This window comes from Orcinus orca, chromosome 8 (genome assembly GCF_937001465.1).
Source record: "Orcinus orca chromosome 8, mOrcOrc1.1, whole genome shotgun sequence".
NCBI classification, from domain to species: Eukaryota; Metazoa; Chordata; class Mammalia; order Artiodactyla; family Delphinidae; genus Orcinus; species Orcinus orca.
In genome coordinates, this window is record NC_064566.1 from 49,578,615 (window position 1) to 49,599,484 (window position 20,870).

General features: G+C 38.2%; 1 protein-coding gene across 11 annotated transcripts in view; it reads left to right on the forward strand.

Moving 5' to 3' along the window:
• The window catches only part of NUP98 (nucleoporin 98 and 96 precursor), a 104,071-nt gene that overhangs the window by 12,800 nt on the left and 70,401 nt on the right, over window positions 1-20,870 (forward strand). For 5 of the 11 annotated variants that reach the window (XM_049713875.1, XM_049713873.1, XM_049713874.1 and 2 more), the window contains exons 2-10: window positions 852-946; window positions 3,852-3,953; window positions 4,061-4,237; window positions 5,788-5,927; window positions 7,589-7,696; window positions 8,746-8,926; window positions 10,559-10,722; window positions 13,633-13,770; window positions 15,950-16,088. In XM_049713875.1, coding sequence (XP_049569832.1) covers window positions 871-946; window positions 3,852-3,953; window positions 4,061-4,237; window positions 5,788-5,927; window positions 7,589-7,696; window positions 8,746-8,926; window positions 10,559-10,722; window positions 13,633-13,770; window positions 15,950-16,088 — 1,225 coding nt within the window. In that variant the 5' untranslated portion in view covers window positions 852-870. The remainder of the gene's footprint in view (window positions 1-851; window positions 947-3,851; window positions 3,954-4,060; window positions 4,238-5,787; window positions 5,928-7,588; window positions 7,697-8,745; window positions 8,927-10,558; window positions 10,723-13,632; window positions 13,771-15,949; window positions 16,089-20,870) is intronic. The other 6 variants (XM_033405576.2, XM_033405574.2, XM_033405569.2 and 3 more) reach the window with 4 other exon arrangements.

Genomic DNA, 20,870 nt, shown 5'->3' on the forward strand with positions numbered 1-20,870 from the left:
TGTCCTAAGTTTAAGGAAAATTTATAGAGGGGGAAAGTGTTTACTTCTTTAGTAAACTATACCTTTACCTTGTTTTCATTCAGATCTAGGTGGGGGAAGTCAAACTTCATTTTTGTACTTGTTGGAACTTTGGTCCAATTCATTAAGTGTGCCTGGGTGTATAGTTTGGATACTGGAGGGGACTCATTCATATGCAGTGGGGGTTTTGACCAAAGGTTTTCTGTAATATTCCCAGAAGAAGTAGAAGATAGATAAGCAGGGGACCATAGAGAGTAGTGTTAAGAAGTAATCTCAAAAAGAATGTCAGGGCACCAGAATCTCTGGGATTTAGAGATGGGAGGAGGAGGTGTGTGTATAGTTTGAAGAACAATATTACATCATTTTATATACAAGCAAATGGGGGGGAAACTTTACAATGCAAACTGTTGAAACTAAAGCCTGACAAAAATTTTAGCTTCTCAGGTGGTTGGGATAAGAGAATATCCTTGTAATTTTTAATGGGTATTCTGCATAACTTACTACGTGGGACATACCAAAATCTGGTATAGTAGACCTGAAATCTTTATTAAAGGGGGGCTTAGGTTTTTCAAAAAGGTCGAAAAACATTGTTTTAAAGGGATGGTTGTTGGTGGGATATGAAGTTTAACTTCACATTATGGTACTAATTCATTTCAGCTCAACTTTACAAAGTCTGTTTTATCATATAGAGTTTTAGGATATTGAATGAGAGTGAACGTTATGCTGTAGTTTGAATAGACCTAACTAAATTTGTAGAATGATATATTTTTCTGAAAAAAATTCCATTGCATTCTGTGGTCTTTAAAAAGTGATAATTTTTTTCTTCTTTCCAGCTTTCTGAAGATTTCGAAGATGTTTAATAAGTCATTTGGAACACCCTTTGGGGGTGGCACCGGTGGCTTTGGCACAGCTTCAACATTTGGGCAGAGTAAGTTTTAAAAAATAACAAATGAGGGAGAAAAATCTTCAGCTATTATTAAGAATAAATCCACTCCAGTAGTTTTAGATAGGAATTAATTTATGCTTTGGTCTTTATAATAACTTTGAAAAATGACCAGGATATGATCTTGTTAAAATTTTCTAAGAAAAAGAGAAATAAGTTCTGAGTTTTCATGGTTTTCTGATCATCAGTAGAAGGTATTTAAAGTATTGTTATTAATTGGCTCTTTTGGCAGAAATTTATAATTTGTTACTAATTTTCAGACCAGGAAATCCTTTTTTAAATATTGAAGTCTAAAATGCAATTATTGGGACTTCCCTGGTGGCCCAGTGGTAAAGAATCCGCCTTACAATGCAGGGGACGCGGGTTCGATCCCTGGTCAGGGAACAAAGATCCCCACATGCCGCAGGGCAGCTAAGCCCGCGTGCCAGAGCTTGCACGCCTCAACTAGAGAGGCTGTGTGCCACAAGCTGCAGAGCCCACATGCTCTGGAACCTGCACGCCACAACTAGAGAGAAGCCCGTTTGCTGCAATGAAGAGCCCACGAGCTGCAGCAATGATCCCGTGTGCCGCAACTAAGACCCAACACAGCCAAAAATAAATAAATAAATCTTTAAAAAAATGAAATGCAATTATTGAGGGACATCCTGGCAGTCCAGTGGTTAAGATGCCCTGCTTCCACTGCAAGGGGCCTGGGTTGGATCCCTGGTCGGGGAACTAAGATCCCTCATGCTGCGTGGCCAAAAAAATAAAATAAAATAAAATGCAGTTACTGAATAACAGCTCTGAGATTTGCTCTGTGAATAAGAAACAACGGTTAAAATGTAAGAGTCCCTAATTCCCACCAGCCCTCTTGAGATCCATTTCCCCTTCCATTCCACATGGCACTAGTTGCCTATAGCAACCCTTACTCACTTTTAAACTTTTTGTTAAAAATTTATACTTAAACACAAAAACAGAAGGAATGGTATAACGAACTCTCATGTACTTATTTCCCAGTTTCAGCTATCAGCATTTTCCCGATCTTGTTTTTATCCCTCTCTCTTTTTTTTTTTTAACGGTACACGCGGGCCTCTCACTGTTGTGGCCTCTCCCGTTGTGGAGCACAGGCTCTGGACGTGCAGGCTCAGCGGCCATAGCTCACAGGCCTAGCCGCTCTGCGGCACGTGGGATCTTCCCGGACTGGGGCACAAACCCGTGTCCCCTGCATCGGCAGGCAGAGTCTCAACCACTGCGCCACCAAGGAAGCCCTATCCCTCTCTTTTTAAGTGGAGCATCTGAACAGTTTTTTAATGGAAATCCCAGGAACTTTAATTCATGAAGATTTTTAAAAAGCATAACTACCAAACCTCAATCATTCCTAACAAAAATATTAGAGAAAATTTTTACAAGTGACCCCTGACCTTTTCTTAAACTATTTTATATATCTAGGTCCTTGATTTTTAACCAAGAGTGCCCACCAGGTGGATTCTTAACCACTGGACCACCAGGGAAGTCCAGAGTCACTTTTTTTTTTTTTAATTTATTTATTTTTGGCTGAGGTGGGTCTTTGTAGCTGCATGTGGGCTTTCTCTAGTAGCGGTGAGCAGGGGCTACTCTTCATTGCCGTGTATGGGCTTCTCAGTGCGGTGGCTTCTCTTGTTACGGAGCACGGGCTCTAGGCACGTGGGCTTCAGTAGTTGCGGCACACAGGCTCAGTGGTTGTGGCTCATGGGCTCTAGAGCGCAGCCTCCGTAGTTGTGGCGCACGGGCTTAGTTGCCCTGCGACATGTGGGATCTTCCCAGACCGGGGATCGAACCCGTGTCTCCTGAATTGGCAGGTGGATTCTCAACCATTGCGCCACCAGGGAAGCCCCCAGAGTCACTTAAAAAAAAATTTTTTTTTTTATTGAAATATACTTGATTTACAATGTTGTGTTAGTTTCTGGTGTATAGCAGCATGATTCAGTTATACACACATATTTTTTCAGATTCTTTCCCATTATAGTTCATTTTATAAGATATTGACTACATTAATAGTTCCCTGTGCTATACAGTAGGACCTTGTTGTTTATCTCAGAGTCACTCTTGGAGGTTTGTTCCCGAAATATATATATCCCATCATAGAACTATGGAATTAGAATCTCTGGGATTGGAAGTTGAACATGTGTATTTTGATAACTTCCCAGGTCATTCTGATGTGCTCCTCTAATTAAGGACCATTCATCCCAGAGACTGTAGAGTGTACGGTGTCTGGAGAAAATTTTAACAGTTTTGTTTCTTTTGTTTTGTTTTTGTTTTGTTTTTTGGCTGCGTTGGGTCTTCGTTGCTGTGCGTGGGCTTTCTCTAGTTGCGGTGAGCAGGGGCTACTCTTTGTTGCGGTGCGCAGGCTTCTCATTGCGGTGGCTTCTCTTGTTGCGGATCACGGGCTCTAGGCACATGGGCTTCTGTAGTTGTGACTCGCGGGCCCTAGAGTGCAGGCTCAGTAGTTGTGGCGCACGAGTTTAGTTGCTCGGCGGCATGTGGGATCTTCCTGGACTGGGCTCGAACCCGTGTCCCCTGCATTGGCAGGTGGATTCTTAACCACTGTGCCACCAGGAAACCCAAATTTTGATTATTTTTGTCTGTAGTTCATAGTAGCTTGACACTTTTTTTTTTAAACCTATCAACATCTTTAACTTATTGAAAAGTTATAAGCTTTTTAACTTTGTTTCCTTACTTTACCCAGGACAATGAATAAAGTGTGGCTTAATATCAGCTCTGTTATAAGTAGTCTGATGGAATTTTGAAAAAATAGTTTTTGGATTAGACCAGTGGTCCTGTTCAAATGCAGAATGTTAAGAAATATTAAAATCCTCTTTCATTGGGCCACCTGGTTTAGATTTTATTCTGACCCTGGATTTTGCTTTATCAGATACTGGTTTTGGCACTACTAGTGGAGGGGCATTTGGAACATCTGCATTTGGTTCTAGCAACAATACCGGAGGCCTGTTTGGAAATTCACAGACCAAACCAGGTAGGGGCTTTATTTGGAATACAGTTGGTTTATTCATAGCTGGTATAGGGCTTCACTTAGTGACTCCAGTCTGTTTAACCCTTTTTTTCCCCTCTCTATCTCTTCAGGAGGCTTATTTGGTACCAATTCATTTAGCCAGCCAGCTACCTCCACAAGCAGTGGCTTTGGGTTTGGCACATCAACAGGAACATCAAACAGCTTGTTTGGAACTGCAAGCACAGGGACCAGTCTCTTCTCATCCCAAAACAATGCCTTTGCACAAAATAAACCAACAGGCTTTGGGAGTAAGTAGTAAATCATTGGATTTCTGCATCTAACAATTTGATTTGCTTATTGAATGTGTTCTCTCTTCTCCTTTTCCCTGTGTTCACCCACCTCCTTTTCTCACCACATAGCAAAAACATGGGGAGAGGAAAACTCAAAATGGTATTGAAAAGTTTAATAGGCTGGAAGGGAAGGGGTACATCTCTTCAAGAATGGAAGTCTGAGGGGCACTGGTATTTAAGGAATATGCAGAGGAAGAGGTACCTGATATAGAATGACCAGAGAATAAGATGAAAAGCCAGGTCAGAGTACTGTCATAGGTGTCAAGAAGGGAGAATTTCAAGGAGAAATATGTGTAGTTAACTGTAGTATACTGCAGGGGCACCTTCCTGCCTTTGTTCCGCTTTTGGTTTGAAGAGACTAAAGCAGGAATGGTAAGTACTGGATGTGACATGGTTACTCCTCCATTCCTTAGCCATGGCAGGTGTTTTTAATTGATGGCTTCTTTCTCTTTAAGTCTAAATGTGGCCCAGGGATACTTCACCACACAGTTCTTTGAGGCAGAAACACTGCTAGTTGCACAGGTGTGCCCTGTGAGTTGATGCCATTCCCAGCACTGGTATGGTAGAATAAGTAAGTTAGCCAGCTATCAGTATTTTACAAAGGGAAAGTTGTTTGAGGGGATGTTGAAATATTTAACCATGACAATATAAAATGCAATCTAAAATACTAATTCAAAAGACATATGCCTATTTACTTTATATATTAGGACATGTTTTTAGAAAAGAAATAGTATGACTGCCAGTGAGAAATCACATTCCTCTTAACTTGGTATTAGGATGTCACTTAATATTAAATATTGGCAAATAACTTTGTATTGCTTACTGCTATTTCTGGTACCATATGTGTAATTTCTTTAGAAGTAGTATCTTATATTTTGAAGAATACATTCCTTAGATTACAGTTAAATTCTCTGTTATGTATTTTTTTTTAAACTCAGCTATTTGGGAAAGTAGATTTATTTTTATAAATGACCAACATGCCTACTAATTTTTCTAAATTATTTTTCTGGGTGAAATTTTATATTAACCTATGTGTGGTTACCCTAATGGGACCATTTGTTTGTTTTAAACGTTTTGGTTATATGTGGGTGTTTGTAATAATATATGTAAATAAAATATACTGTGACTCTTGTTCAGGTCTGTTGTGGTAAGGCATTGTCAGAAAGACAAGTTCATTGAGCATCTGGTCTTACCAAGAGAAATAAGATAAAATATTTAATGAAACAATACTATTTCTTCTAACTTGTTGTTTAAGTATGCCCAAGGACTTTACAGACACTTAGCTGACTAAAGATTCAGATTTTGTTTCACGTCAAAGTTGTGAGCCTAGAACTGTGTGTGTCTGTATGAAATATCTGTTTGAAGGTACTTGCTAGGGAGATTGGAAAGATAGAAAACCTGAGGATTTGGAAGTAATGCTGCTCTAATGCCACAGGCCAATTCCAAGATAGCTTACAGATTCTTAAATTCTTTACTGTTACCATCCCATTTTTCTTTCTAATTTATAGATTTTGGAACAAGTACCAGCAGCGGGGGACTTTTTGGAACTACAAATACCACCTCTAATCCTTTTGGTAGCACATCTGGCTCCCTCTTTGGGCCAAGTAGTTTTACAGCTGCTCCTACTGGGACTACTATTAAGTTTAACGTAAGTATTGTCTTTCGATCTTTGTGTAATATTTTTGTCTCCTGTATGTTTTTTTGTAGGAGGAATCATAACATTTCTTCTCTTTCCAGTTATGCATAGCTTAGTCTCACTCTTCCTGAAATATGTGTTAAGAACAATATCTGGGAATAGTTGTATAGTAGACAGGAAGAGTCATGAAACATAAATCTAGATTATAATTTATATTTGAATTATGCTCAAACCAATTAAATTTGTATTCACAAGGTTGATTACAGTAGTAGTTGATTACAGTTCCCTGATGGCTTAGTGGTTAGGATTCCAGGCTTTCACTGTCGTGGCCCGGGTTCAATCCCTGGTTAGGGAACTGAGATTCCACAAGCCTTGTGGTGCAGCCAGAAAAAAGGAAATATCAGGTTGAGCTTGTATTTACTGTGTTCATTAATTGGCCTCTGAATCGTCAACCATTCTTTACAGAAGTAAAGAAGGAACGATGGGGCAAACTGTAAAAATCATTGAAAATAGGGCCTCCTTAAGGAGCTGTATGGAATAACTCATCAGTTTCTGTGTGCCAATTAGAAATAAAACTTTTGTGGTGAAATGACAAAATGAAGCAAATGAGTTTTGTGTTTTCTTCAGCTTTTTTGAGAGAAGTTGGATAGAGGGTTAGAATGAAAGATTGTTTATGAAAATACATGGAATACCACTTGATGTATGATACTACTTGATGTGATTGTTTTGGAGATACTTAGGATAGGCTGGCAGTGCAGTTAGTCTAATGGAAATCTCTGGCAAATATAGGGATTGGCAAAACTTGTTAAAATTCTTCCAGAAAATGAAGAATTTCTTAGGCAGGGTGTTGAATTCATAATACTGAATTTAGAATCCTGAATTTAAAATAAAGTTAAATGTAAATGATAGAGAAAAATACTGTGTGTTGTCTCTTAGAAAGTACAGTAATTGAGAAAACTAACAATACAAGTAGGAATCTTTTTTTTTTTTTTTGCGATATGCGGGCTTCTCACTGTTGTGGCCTCTCCCGTTGCGGAGCACAGGCTCCGGACGCGCAGGCTCAGCAGCCATGGCTCACGGGCCCAGCTGCTCCGCGGCATGTGGGATCTTCCCGGACCGGGGCACGAACCTGTGTCCCCTGCATCGGCAGGTGGACTCTCAACCACTGTGCCACCAGGGAAGACCCTAAGTAGGAATCTTTAGTTACCTAGTGCCTTTTGCCTCATAAGCTTATGGGGGAAAAACCAGGCTTCCATATTTCATAAATGCAACAATAGTCACAAAGCAGACACTTCAGAGCAGAGTAGGAATTAGAACTCAGAAATAGAGGTTTAAATGTATATATTAGGTAAATTGGATAAAGCTTCCCTTATGCATATATTATTAAGTGTATTTTAGTAGATAATTGAATGGCTTCGTTATGGGATTAATCCCTGGGTTTTTGATAACTGTTTCTGAGATTGACTTATGCAGATAACCTTGATACAGGGAGAGATCAAGAATGCAGTATATTTAATCAAGCACTCTTAAAACTGTCCCATTAAGTAAAGAACCTAGGGGACTGGTTATAGAGTTCAGTCGTTGAAGAATTGTGTCTGGGAGAGTAGGGTTATAAAGCTTGAACTTAAACGTTTTCTTTAGACTTTCAGATTTGCCTTTATCTTCCTTTGCAGCCTCCAACTGGTACAGATACTATGGTTAAAGCTGGAGTTAGCACTAACATCAGTACCAAGCACCAGTGTATTACTGCTATGAAAGAATATGAAAGCAAGTCCCTAGAGGTCAGTAAAATGCATTACAGAGTATCACCCTAACCTTTTGATTCTATTGGGAAGCAGCTTTTTAAAATGTTTTTGATTATTTTTTAGGATTTATGTAAAAAATTAAGATTAACCAATTTTTTTTCATTAATACATTATTTATAGATATTTGTTGTTTTAGGCAAGGGTGATATTCAGCTTGTATGTACGGGTACAGTTTTACTAATAGTCTCTTCTGATTGGCTGTTGCTCATACTACACTGGGCAATGTGTGCACATGCATGTGTTTTTAGTAAACTCATGCAAAGTCATAAGTGTGCAACACAATAAGTAAATCATTATCAGCATCCCTGATGTCCCCTTTGGGCCCTGCCCCCAGAGTCACAATCCTCCCCTTCCAAAGGTAACCACTATCCTGACTGCCCATGTTTTGCCCATTTTTGAATTTTACGTAGATGGGATCTTATATTACGTACTCTTAAATCTGTCTTTCAGCATTGTGATGTTTATCCATGTTGTGCGAAGTTATAGGTTGTTCATTATCATTGTTGTGTGATAGTTCGTTGTACATTTTGACTGTCATCTCTGGTTGTTGCTGTTGCTTCTTTTACATCCCAGACTGTGCTTGCTTCTTTGGAGTATACAGAAACACCCTTACTTGTGAGACAAAACTGTTAAACTTTATCTCTTCTTTTCCTGAGTTTTCTGAATTCCTCAGAATCATCCATCTTTTAATCAGCTAATCTTTACATTTGGGGTGGGAGTAGATATTATTGTCTAAATGAAAGTATTATTGTCTATAGAAGAAAATTGAAATTTAAGATGTGGTTGGCTGGTCCTTTGGCCTGTAGTTTTATGGTAATTATGGTATGGATTTTAATGTCCATTATACACTGTTGAAAGTGTTTTTCTGTAATGATAGTAAGTTAACCATTCCATAGTTTTCTGTTTTTTTAATCATGGTTCCTATGTGAACATAGAAATTGAATACTAAATGCAAGTATTATTTAGCCTCCTAAATAATTTTTTTGGCTGCATATTAATTTGGAATATGTTTTCACTTACTCTAGGAACTTCGTTTAGAGGATTATCAGGCCAACCGGAAAGGCCCGCAGAACCAGGTGGGAGCAGGTACCACGACTGGCTTGTTTGGGTCTTCTCCAGCCACCTCCAGTGCAACAGGACTCTTCAGTTCTTCCACTACAAATTCAGGCTTTGCCTATGGTCAGAACAAAACAGGCTTTGGAACTAGTAAGCACTTGACATCATGTTGGGCCATATTGAGGAGGGACAGATAGCTGAAAGTAAAACATAATTGTCATTTTTGTGCCTAAGCGCTATGGATAAAAATGATTCAGGGGTGCTAGAGGAATAGGAAATGCCTGGTATGTTTGTGGGGGGTGGGGAGAAATATAGTATTAAGTGCAGATGATTAAGAAGGGCTTCACTGATAGGTGGTGTTTGATCAGTGACCTATCTGAAGAAGGTGAAGCATAAAGCTATACAGATTTCTGGGGGAAGAATATTCCAGCTGGAGGAAACTAGAAGTCTAGAAATCCTGAGTTTTTGCCAAAGGGGAGAGGACAAGGGGAAGTACTGGAGGATATAGGGGAATATATGTATGTATATGTATATATATATATTTTTTTTTTTTTTTTTTTTTTTTTTTTTGCGGTACGCGGGCCTCTCACTGTTGTGGCCTCTCCCGTTGCGGAGCACAGGCTCTGGACGCGCAGGCTCAGCAGCCACGGCTCACGGGCCCAGCCGCTCCGCAGCATGTGGGATCCTCTCGGACCAGGGCACGAACCCATGTCTCCTGCATCAGCAGGCAGACTCTCAACAACTGCGCCACCAGGGAAGCCCTAGGGGAATATATTTTATAGGCCTTTGTGGGCCAGTGTCAAGATCTGAATTTTTATTTGAGTCAGGAAGCCATTAGAAGGTTTAGATAAGTCATGTGATTATGAATAAAGGATCATTCTGAAGGCTGCTGTATTAAGAGTAGATTGTATGGGGGCAAGGGTGGAAACAAATCAGTTAGAAAAGCTGTTGCCCTATCCACATGAGAGATGATGTGGCTTGCAGAGAATGGTGCTATGGTATGGTAAAAGTGTCAGATTCTGGAGCCAGTTTGAATGTAGAACCGATGGGATTTATTGATGGATTGATTTATGTGGGATGTGAAAGAGGGGAGTTTAGGATGATTACTAAATTACTTTATAAAAGTGTTACTTTTGCAAAAGTAATATACACATATGATTTAAAGTTCATGATATACAAAAACGTACATATCCAAAGGTCTTTTCTTTTTTTCCCCCTTAGCCACCAGTTTGCTTCTGTAGAAACAAGCAAAAGTTACATTTTTGAGGGTAGCTTTCTATAGAGTTACATACACAAATACACAAATGAATACACGTTTAAATGGCATTTACATTCTTTTCAGTTTTGGTATTCTGTGATTTAGTTTAGCCATTATTAAGTATTGTTATTGTGTCACACCCTATGCTGGATATATTGCTATAAAGAGAAAGCCCCTGTTCTGAAGAAAAACTTAGTCTAACAAGGTTAAAAATACACACATAGACTTTAAGTGTAGTGTGTTACCTTGTAAAATAGACGAAAAGCTGTGGGGTCACAAAGGAAGATTACTTAGCCCAGCCTGGGTTCTTGGGGTCAGAGTATTTTTATAGAAAGTCGAGTCTGAACCAAATCTGGAGTTACGTGAAGAAAGGTGGAAAATGAAGTGGTTATCCAGTTTGAGTAATGAATGAATGTAGGGTAATTTAGATATATAATCAATAACATAGACTATTGAAGTAACTAGATAATGTGAGGTTTGGCATTTCCCCCCACCGTTTATCTTTCCTTTTCTTTTCCTGAAAGGTACGACTGGATTTGGAACAAATCCAGGTGGTCTTTTTGGCCAACAGAATCAGCAGGCTACCAGCCTCTTCAGCAAACCATTTGCCCAGGCCATAACCACCCAGACCACTGGCTTTTCCTTTGGTAATACCAACACACTAGGACAGCCAAGCACCAACACCATGGTAAGGAAACAGGTCTTATTTGTAGAGCTAAGTAATGAGGCTTCTAATCATGTCAAATTAACAAGTTCTATCTCTACTGCAGTTCTTAAGGGTTGACGATACGTATGTGTAGTAAAGGGAAGAGAGCAAAAATCTTTGAATAATTAAGACATAGATTCTAGTCCAGGCTCTACTCCGTATTTAATGAGGGGCTATTGAACAAGTCACTTATCCTTTCTGGGCATATTTTCTCATCACTAATCGCTGCTTAGTGTGCTAGAATTGGCCGTCCTGAAGCTATACCTTAGGACATTGACTCCAGGCATTCTGTAGAGTATAGGAGAAAATATTTATAAACTACTGGCTCTATTTCAGAAGGTTCTTTCAGCTCATTCCCTTAAGTGGAATCAGGCAAAGAAGTTTAGTTCATTAAAATAAATAAGAGAGAACTAAAACTTAGAGCCATGTTGGATAATTGCTACTTCTGTCCAGATAGTAGAAGAGAAAGTCCTTATAGTCATGAGCAGTTTATTTCTAGGGACTCTTTTAGGGAAGTATAAAATTAAAGGTAAATTTGAGGTATGATTTATTGATTGGAATCCTTGGGATATACCTGGTTTTAAAATTAGAGATACTTTGCCTGATTAAAAAATAAAAAGTACAGGTAGACCCAAAAATCTTCAAAATACTGGCAAATTGAATTCAACAACATATAAAAAGGATTATACACTGTGACCAAGTGGGATTTATCCTAGGAAGGTTGGTTCAACATATTTTCATATTAATGTAATAAACCATAAAGTAGAATAAAGTACAAAAGCCATATTGTCACCTCAGTAGGTAGAGAAAAGACATTTGACAACCTTTCATAATAAAAACACTCAAAAAGGAATAGAAGGGAGCTCAGAATAGCCAGAACAGTCTTGAAAGAAAAGAAAGCTGGAGTGATGAAGTGATGAAGACAGTGTAATACTGGCATAAGGCTAGACATATAAAATCAGGGGACTAGAATTGAGAGTCCAGAAACAAGTCCTCATGGTTAATTGATTTTCAACAAGAGTACTAAAACAGTTCACTACGGAGAGAATCTTTCAACAAAGAGTGCTGGGATAATGGTTTTCCACGTGCAAAAGCACGAGGTTGGACCTTTTCTTTATACAATTGTGGTAACTATAAAAGCTTAAAATGGATCAAATGTAAGAGCTAAAACTATAAAACTCATAGAAGAAAAGGAGTTAGGCAATGATCTGTTAGACAGTACACCAAAAGCAAAAGCAGCAAAAGGGAAAAATAGATTGGGCTTCTTCAAAGTTAAAAACTTTGGTGGGTCAAAGGGGATACCATCAAGAAAGCGAAAAGAATACCTGCAAATTGGAGAAAATATTTTCAAGTCATATATCTCACAAAGGACTTGTGTCCAAACAATTAAGAACTCTTATAATTGAATAATAAGACAGACCATTAAGAAATGGGCCGAATACTTGAATAGACATTTTTCCAAAGAAGATAAATGACTAATAAGCACATGAAAAGGTACTCAATGTCAGTAGGCATCAGGGAAACTGCACTTCAAAACCACAGTGAGATATCACTTCATATCCACACTAGGAAGGCTATAAACAAAAAGAGAGACAATGATAATGAATGTTTTCAAGAATTTGGAGAAATTGGAACCCTCATGCATTGCTGTTTGGAATATAAAATAGTGCAGCCACTTTGGAAAAATTTGGCAATGCCTCAAAATGCTAAATGTAGAGTTAACATATGACCCAGCAGTTGCACACCTTGGTATTTCCCCCAAGAGAAATGAAAACACAAGAACTTGTATACAACTGATCATAATAACTAAAAGGTGGAAACAACCCAAATGTCCATCAGTGATGAAGGGATAAATGAATGCGGTATATCCATACAGTGGACTATTATTCAGCCATTAAAATGGAATGAAGTACTGATACATGCTACAACATGGAGAGACCTTTTAAACATGCTAAGTGAAAGAAGCCATTCACAAAAGACCACGTTTTGTATGATTCCACTCATATGAAATGTTCAGAATGGACAAATCTATGGGAACAGAAAGTAGATTAGTGGTTGGTTGCCTAGGAATGGGGAGTGACTGCTAATGGGTCCAGGGTTTCTTTTTAGAGTGATCAAAATTTTCTGAATTTAGAGTGGGGATGGTTGCATAGCACTGAACATAGAAAAAACCCACTGAATAGTCCACTTTAAATAGGTAAACTTTATGGTATGTGAATTATATCTCAATAAAGCTGTTTAAAACACTACGTTGAATTCTCAATTCAGCTATAGCCCACTAATTAAATATTTTTCTTTTGTTGACTAATGCATAAAAAAATCTTTAAACATTGGATGATACAAACTTTGCTTATTTGAAATTGTGTAGTTTATCATAACAAATGAAGACTTAACATTACACTACTGCCTTTGTTCAGATTAATTTTATTATTTTCAGCTGATTATTTTCAGTTATTTGATTCAAAGTCCATTCCCCAGCTCAGTATTAATACGTTCTTTTGGCATAACTCTGAAAATGAAGCACCCTGTCATGGCATTTTGTTTTCAGTGTGGCAACCCTGTTATCTCTTAGAGCACAAGAGTTAGTATAAAGTTTTTATAGCTGTCCAGGACTGTGTTGCTCATCAGGCTTAGATACAGATACGAATTTCTGGTCCTTCCACTTAGGGGCTGTGACATCTTGGGCAAGTTTTTAACTGCTCTGAGCCTTATTTTCTTTCGGAAAACGGCCCTGCGTTTCAGGGTTGTTGTGAAGAAAAGAAATGTTCTATGTATTTAGCATAATGTCTGTCACATAAACTTAAAAAAATGGCAACTATTATTAATAATCTAAGACTTTTAAAGACAACTGACTATTGTAGGTTTTCTTGTAATCTAGACTACCTTTTACAGGGTTTATTTGGAGTAACCCAAGCCTCACAGCCGGGAGGTCTTTTTGGGACAGCTACAAACACCAGCACTGGGACAGCATTTGGAACGGGAACAGGTCTCTTTGGGCAGACCAGTACTGGATTTGGTGCTGTTGGTTCGGTAGGTTTTTGCAGTTGACTGTAACTTGAAGATGTGTATAAATCTGTTAAAGGAATTTCTAAGAAAAATCTGTCTTTTGGGAATTCCCTGGTGGTCCAGTGGTTAATACTCAGTGCTTTTACTGCCATGGGCCTGGGTTCAAGCCCTGATCAAGGAACTAAGATCCTACAAGCCACGCAACACAGCCAAAAAAATAAATAAATAAATTTTAAAAAAAGAAAAATAGGGATTCCCTGGTGGCGCAGTGGTTGAGAGTCCGCCTGCAGATGCAGGGGACGCGGGTTCGTGCCCCAGTCCGGGAGGATCCCACATGCTGCGGAGCGGCTGGGCCCGTGAGCCATGGCCGCTGAGCCTGCGCGTCCGGAGCCTGTGCTCCGCAACGGGAGAGGCCACAACAGTGAGAGGCCCGCATACTGCAAAAAAAAAAAAAAAAACAGAATAAGAAAAAAGAATGCTGAATTTAAAAAAGAAGAAAGAAAAGTCTGTCTTCAAGTATTCTTTTGGGTTATAGTGTATGATTTGATACTGATAGTAACTGAAAGCTATTCGGTAACTTAAAAATAGGCAACTTATAATAGGTTTATTTTCAAAAAGTAAGTTCTTTTTAAAACTTGTTTGTTTCAATACTTATGTGGAGTTTACTTCTTTTAGTAAAATTTCACTCCCGTTGGTTAAATTGTTGAGTTTAAGTTGAGGTGCTTTTGCTCTTAAAATCAGGTTTTTTTTTCTTTTTTAAATAAATAAATATTTATTTATTTATTTATTTTATTTATGGCTGTGTTGGGCTTTCGCCGCTGCACGCGGGCTTTCTCTATTTGCGAGGAGAGGGGGCTACTCTTCGTTGTGGTGCACAGGCTTCTCATTGTGGTGGCTTCTCGTTGCGGAGCACGGGCTCTAGGCATGCGGGCGTCAGTAGTTGTGGCACGCAGACTTCAGTAGTTGTGGCTCGTGGGCTCTAGAGCGCAGCCTCAGTAGTTGTGGCGCACGGGCTTCGTTGCTTCGCAGCATGTAGGATCTTCCTGACCCAGGGCTCAAACCCAGGTTCCCTGCACTGGCAGTCAGATTCTTAACCACTGTGCCACCAGGGAAGCCCCAAATCAGGTAATTTTAAATTCCTATTTCTAACTTCTATTTTGGGTGATAAGTTAGTATCGTATTTGTTAATTAAGTATTTTTGGTGGTGATCAAGTTGTTAAAATTGTTGGTGTTCTGAAGGTCTTCATGCCACTGGAGGCTTAACTAAATTTTTTTCCTTGTTAAGTCATTTAAGTAAAAAATTACTATATAGGAATACACTTGACCTAAAAAACAATAGTAAATACCACTTAGAGAAACTATATGTCTGTATTATGTACGCATTATAACAAGCTTTGAACTTCAGTTTAAAAAAAAAAAGGAAAAGTTCCCAAATCATGTGGTTGTTTTCATGGAGATTGAAATCTATTATTTCTTATTTGAGGTGAGAAATTGAGAAAATTACCTAATGCTTCAGAAAGTTATTTTTTAACAACTTTATTGGGATATAATCCATTTGCCATGCAATTCACCCTTTTAAAGTTTAAAATTCAGCTGTTTTTAGCATATTCACAGATTGTGCAGCTATCACCATAGTCAATTTTAGAACATATTTGTCACCCTAAAAAGAAACGTCATCCCCATTAGTAGTCACTTCTCATTTCCCCCAAGTCACTTCAGGCCTGCTGTCTATGGATTTACCTATTCTGGACATTTCATATAAATGGAGTCACATCTTTTGTGACTTGTTTTACTTAGCATAATGTTTTGAAGTTTCATCCATGTTGTAGCATGTTTAAACTTTTTACTGTAACTCTTTCTACTGGCACGTTAAATACATGATAACGTTTCTGTTACCAGGTAAAAAATATTTGATTGACTTGTTGTTGTTGTTGTTGTTTTCTTTGTCTCACTGAAATATTATGGTTGATGAAGTGTTACCATTAACTTCTCAAGCCAGGAGCATTCTGTCTTGTTAATCTTGCTCAGATTAGTATGTTTTTCTGATAGTTATTCATCCTTCTTTATACCTTTTTAATAAAAATTATGATATCTTCTCTCCCTTACCACACACCCAATCCAGTGTACCTAAGGTAACCTCTGTTTCCTGTTTGGAGTGTATCTTTATACTACTTAATATTTTCCTGTGTTGTGTTCTTTTTAGACCCTGTTTGGCAATAACAAGCTTACTACATTTGGAACCAGCACAACCAGTGCTCCTTCGTTTGGTACAACCAGTGGCGGGCTCTTTGGTAACAAACCAACCCTGACTTTAGGAACCAATACAAACACTTCCAATTTTGGTACATATAAAAAGCAGGTTTGACTCTCTTAAAGTTATACTGACTATACCACACATTCTCCTGATTCATATTATTGGGAATATTTTAAAATTCTCAGGTAAGCTGTGGCTTGATATGAGGTTCCAGAGGGAAAGGTTTAAAATCAAGGACTTGGGTTGAGATGCCTGGAAGAGATGTATGTAAATTGCCTTAACTAATTTATATTCTCTTGACTCCCTGCTTTGGATAAAATGGGGCATTCAGCACATGCAGTAGCAGTGCTGTGCAGAATGTTAGTTCTCTAATGGAGGTAGATTTTTTTCAAAATAAGGAATCATTTTCTTTGGATTACCTCACCAATAATTGAGAAACAATAAGTGAAACACATTTGCTTGAGATAACACATTCTGTTAGGCCAGGTTTCAAGCAGGGAAGTAGTAAACAGATGAGATTAGATGATTCTTTTTTTTAACTTTCTGTTGTTGTTTTGTGTTTTGTTGTTTTTTTGAGATTTAATGATTCTCATTGGAAGTTGAAGCCTCTCTGATTTGGGGGACTGTTCATTAGTTTTCCTATAGCTGTGTGTATTTTTGAATACATGTTCATTGGAAGAAATTTGGAAAATATATGTAAGATTGAATAACAGAAAAACAAACCTTATACTACTTTCCAGAGATATGCTGGAAAATTTTAAATTCGTTTAATAGAAACATTATTTCTATTATTTTAACTGTCTTTTATAACTACCTAATTAAGTTTTCAAACAAATTCAATGTATTTTGAGATAAATCATATATGAAAAGTTCATTTCATTACCAAGGGGAATAGTGGTTGAAATATTTGTTTTAAGGATTTCATGTGCCAGATGCAACATTAGGTTCTGGATATCTAGTGGGTGATGAGTACAAACATATGGCCATTTGCCGTAAGTCAGCAGTTACAGTTTTTCAGTGAGTTTTTTTTTTTAATAAATTTATTTAATTAATTTTTGGCTGAGTTGGGTCTTTGTTGCTGCGCACGGGCTTTCTCTAGTTGTGGAAGCGGGGGCTACTCTTCCTTGCGGTGCGTGGGCTTCTCGTTGTGGTGGCTTCTCATGTTGTGGAGCGTGGTCTCTAGGCGTGCGGGCTTCAGTAGTTGAGGCTCACGGGCTCTAGAGCACAGGCTCAGTAGTTGTGGCGCACGGGCTTAGTTGCTCCGTGGCATGTGGGATCTTCCTGGACCAGGGCTCGAACCCGTGTCCCCTGCATTGGCAGGCGGATTCTTAACTGCTGTGCCACCAGTGAAGCCCTTCAGTGAGTTTTTTTAATGATCGTGTACTGGAGAAAGAGGCTACATTAAGCATCCATTGGAAAGTTATATGTGTTCATGGAAATATGAACTATGTGAAGGAGATAGATAGGTCCTTGTCAGGTGCCAATTCCTAAATTAATGTTTTGATTTGAGTTTTATAACCCCTTTTGTTGGGTTCATTCATTCCTAGTAATGATTATCATTCTACCTGTAATTCTTTTTGGCTGTGCTCGATGAAAGAATGGTTTTGAGGCAGTAGACTTGGTTAGCATGGATATCAAATTTTGTGTATTTGTTTCTTATCTATGAAGTAAGATGGGAAAGATACTTAAGGGTTAAATCAGTGTTTTTCAGCCTTTTTTTTTTTTTTTTTTTTTTTTTTAAATCACTGTCACTCCCTCTTCCCCAGAGAGACTTTGTAGACCTTTTTCCTCTTAAAAATTATCTTCTGGGCTTCCCTGGTGGCGCAGTGGTTGAGAGCCGCCTGCCGATGCAGGGGACACAGGTTTGTGCCCCGGTCCAGGAAGATCCCACATGCTGCGGAGCGGCTGGGCCCGTGAGCCGTGGCCGCTGAGCCTGTGCATCCAGAGCCTGTGCTCCACGATGGGAGGGGCCACAACAGTGGGAGGCCTGCATACCGCAAAAAAAAAAAAAAAAAGGAAAAAAAAGAAAATGCATGTTTTTTGATAGCATACTTCACGTTCAGAATTAAATATATTTTCTATCTGACAAGGTGCTTATGTAGGCTATTGATTTGAAAATGAAAACTCTCATCTTTATTTGATATGCCTCACTACTTATGTGCTGAATTTGAATTGTCCTTTTTTTTTTTAAATCCTTAATGTTGACCTAGTACCTGGCATAGACTAGGTGCTCACTAAAAGTTTATTAATGAATAAGTGGGGCCCTGAGAGGAAAGATTCCCTATACAAGTAGGGGTTGCAGGGTGGCAAGTTTTGTTTTACTCTTGGGTGAACTTGTCATTCCATTACCACCCCAGAGGGATCCAGATCTAACTAAGACTTTCTTTGATGTTCCTGTTGTCTTGGGAAGCTATCAACTTTGGTGTTGTGGGCAGAGATGATCTTCTGATTTGGTAATAAGTCATATAACAAATCTGGAAATGGAATAAGGTTACACAAAGATTTGTAGTATCATATCATTGTTGGTTGCACGTTACCCAGTATGGGATTGTGTTTCATTATGATGGTGATTAATCCACAGAGTGAAAAGGTTCATCTACAATTGATGTTGCCACATCCTTAAGTCATTCTTTAGAGTCATCAGTTCATTTTCTTAGTAATTAACCTAACAGGGACTAGTTTAAGGTTAAGTGAATGAATAGAATTGTTTCAGGAGAGAAATTACAAGCAGGATGTCAGCACTTGTGAGCAACAGTTTAAAGAGGTTGAAGATCTTTTGGGTATTGATAAGATGGTACTTGGTAATAAATTATTGGTTCCTCATGCTACATGGTTAAGGGGACAGTTTAGCTCTTTGTGTACATAGACATCTGATATTTTAAGCGTTTTTTTTTAATTGAGATATAATTGACATGTAACATTATATTTCAGATGTATTGGGTGGGCCAAAAAGTTCGTTTTTCGTAAGATGGCTCTAACAGCACTTAGTTGTCTAACTTCATTTGAAACAATTTTGTTAGATTGTATGTGACAGCATGCATTTGAAAAAAGACTTATCAAAATTGGTGAATTTTTGTGTAGCCATTTTAATATTGAAGATGGAAGAGAACAACATTTTCGGCATATTATGCTTTATTATTTCAAGAAAGGTAAAAACGCAACTGAAACGCACAAAAAGATTTGTGCAGCATATGGAGAAGGTGCTGTGACTGAAAAATGTGTCAAAAGTGGTTCGCAAAGTTTCATGCTTTCATTCACTGGACAATGTTCCACGGTTGGGTAGACCAGTTGAAGTTGATAGCAATCAAATTGGAACAATAATTGAGAACAATAAACGTTAAACCACGCGGGAGACAGCCGACATACTCAAAATACCAAAATCGAGCTTTGAAAATCACTTGCACCAGCTTGGTTATGTTCATTGCTTTGATGTGTGAGTTCCACATAAGTTAAACGAAAGAAACCTTCTTGACCGTATTTCCACATGCGATTCTCTACTGAAACGTAATGAAAACATTGCGTTTTTAAAACAAATTGTGATGGGCGATGAAAAGTGGATACTGTACAACAATGTGGAACGGAAGAGATCGTGGGGCAAGCGAAATGAACCACCACCAACCACACCAAAGGCCGGTCTTCATCCAGAGAAGGTGATGTTGTATATATGGTGGGATTGGAAGGGAATCCTCCATTATGAGCTCCTTCCGGAAAACCAAACAATTAATTCCAATAAGCACTGCTCCCAGTTAGACCAACTGAAAGCGGCACTTGATGAAAAGCGTCCAGAATTAGTCTACAGAAAATGCATCATCTTCCATCAGGATAACGCAAGACCACGTGTTTCTTTGATGACCAAGCAAAAACTGTTAAAGCTTGGCTGGGAAGTTCTGATTCATCCGCCATATTCACCAGACATTGTACCTTCAGATTTCCATTTATTTCGGTCTTTACAAAATTCTATTAATGGAAAAAAATTTCAATTCCCTGGAAGACTGTAAAAGGCACCTGGAACAGTTATTTGCTCAAAAAGATAAAAAGTTTTGGGAAGATAGAATTATGAAGTGGGCTGAAAAATGTCAGAAGGTAGTGGAACAAAAGGGTGAATATGTTGTTCAGTAAAGTTCTTGGTGAAAATGAAAAATGTATCTTTTATTTTTACTTTAAAAACTGAAGGCACTTTTTGGCCCACCCAATACAATGTAATGGTCCAATATTTGTATAATTGTGAGATGATTACCACAGTAAGTCTAAGTAACGTCTGTCATCATATATAGATAGAAAGTTTTTTTTCTCGCTTACCCCTATGTTTCCTTCTAGGAGTTTTATGATTTTAGATCTTATATTCAAGTCTGTAATCCATTTTGTTTATGTTGTACGATAATGGTCCAGTTTTATTCTTTTACACATGTGGTTGTCCAGTTTTCCCAACACCATTTATTGAAGACTGTCCTTTCTCCATTGTATATTCTTGGCTCCTTTGTCATAAATTATTGACTGTTAATTAATTAATTGTTCTTAATTTTACTTTAAAGTTGTTTTGAAATAACAGAGTTGATAAACTTTTGTCAGTAAGAATCTGTGGAAATGTGTGGTATAAACAGTATAAGTTGGGACTTACTTCCCTCCTGTGGGTTTGAGGTAGTTCACTAGTATCTTGTTTTCTGCTGTTTATGGGGTTGGAAGATCCTTTTTAGTTAAATTTTAACTCAGAAAGACAACATCTCCAAGTACATTTTCTGGGTTTTTTGTTTTTTTTTCTTTAAAGAAAATTGATTGTGCTTGAGTGGGCAGTACTCCATTTTTGTGGCCATAGCTGTTAGAAAAATTGAAGAAAAGACTTAATGCATGAATTAAATGTATTGAAAGTAAG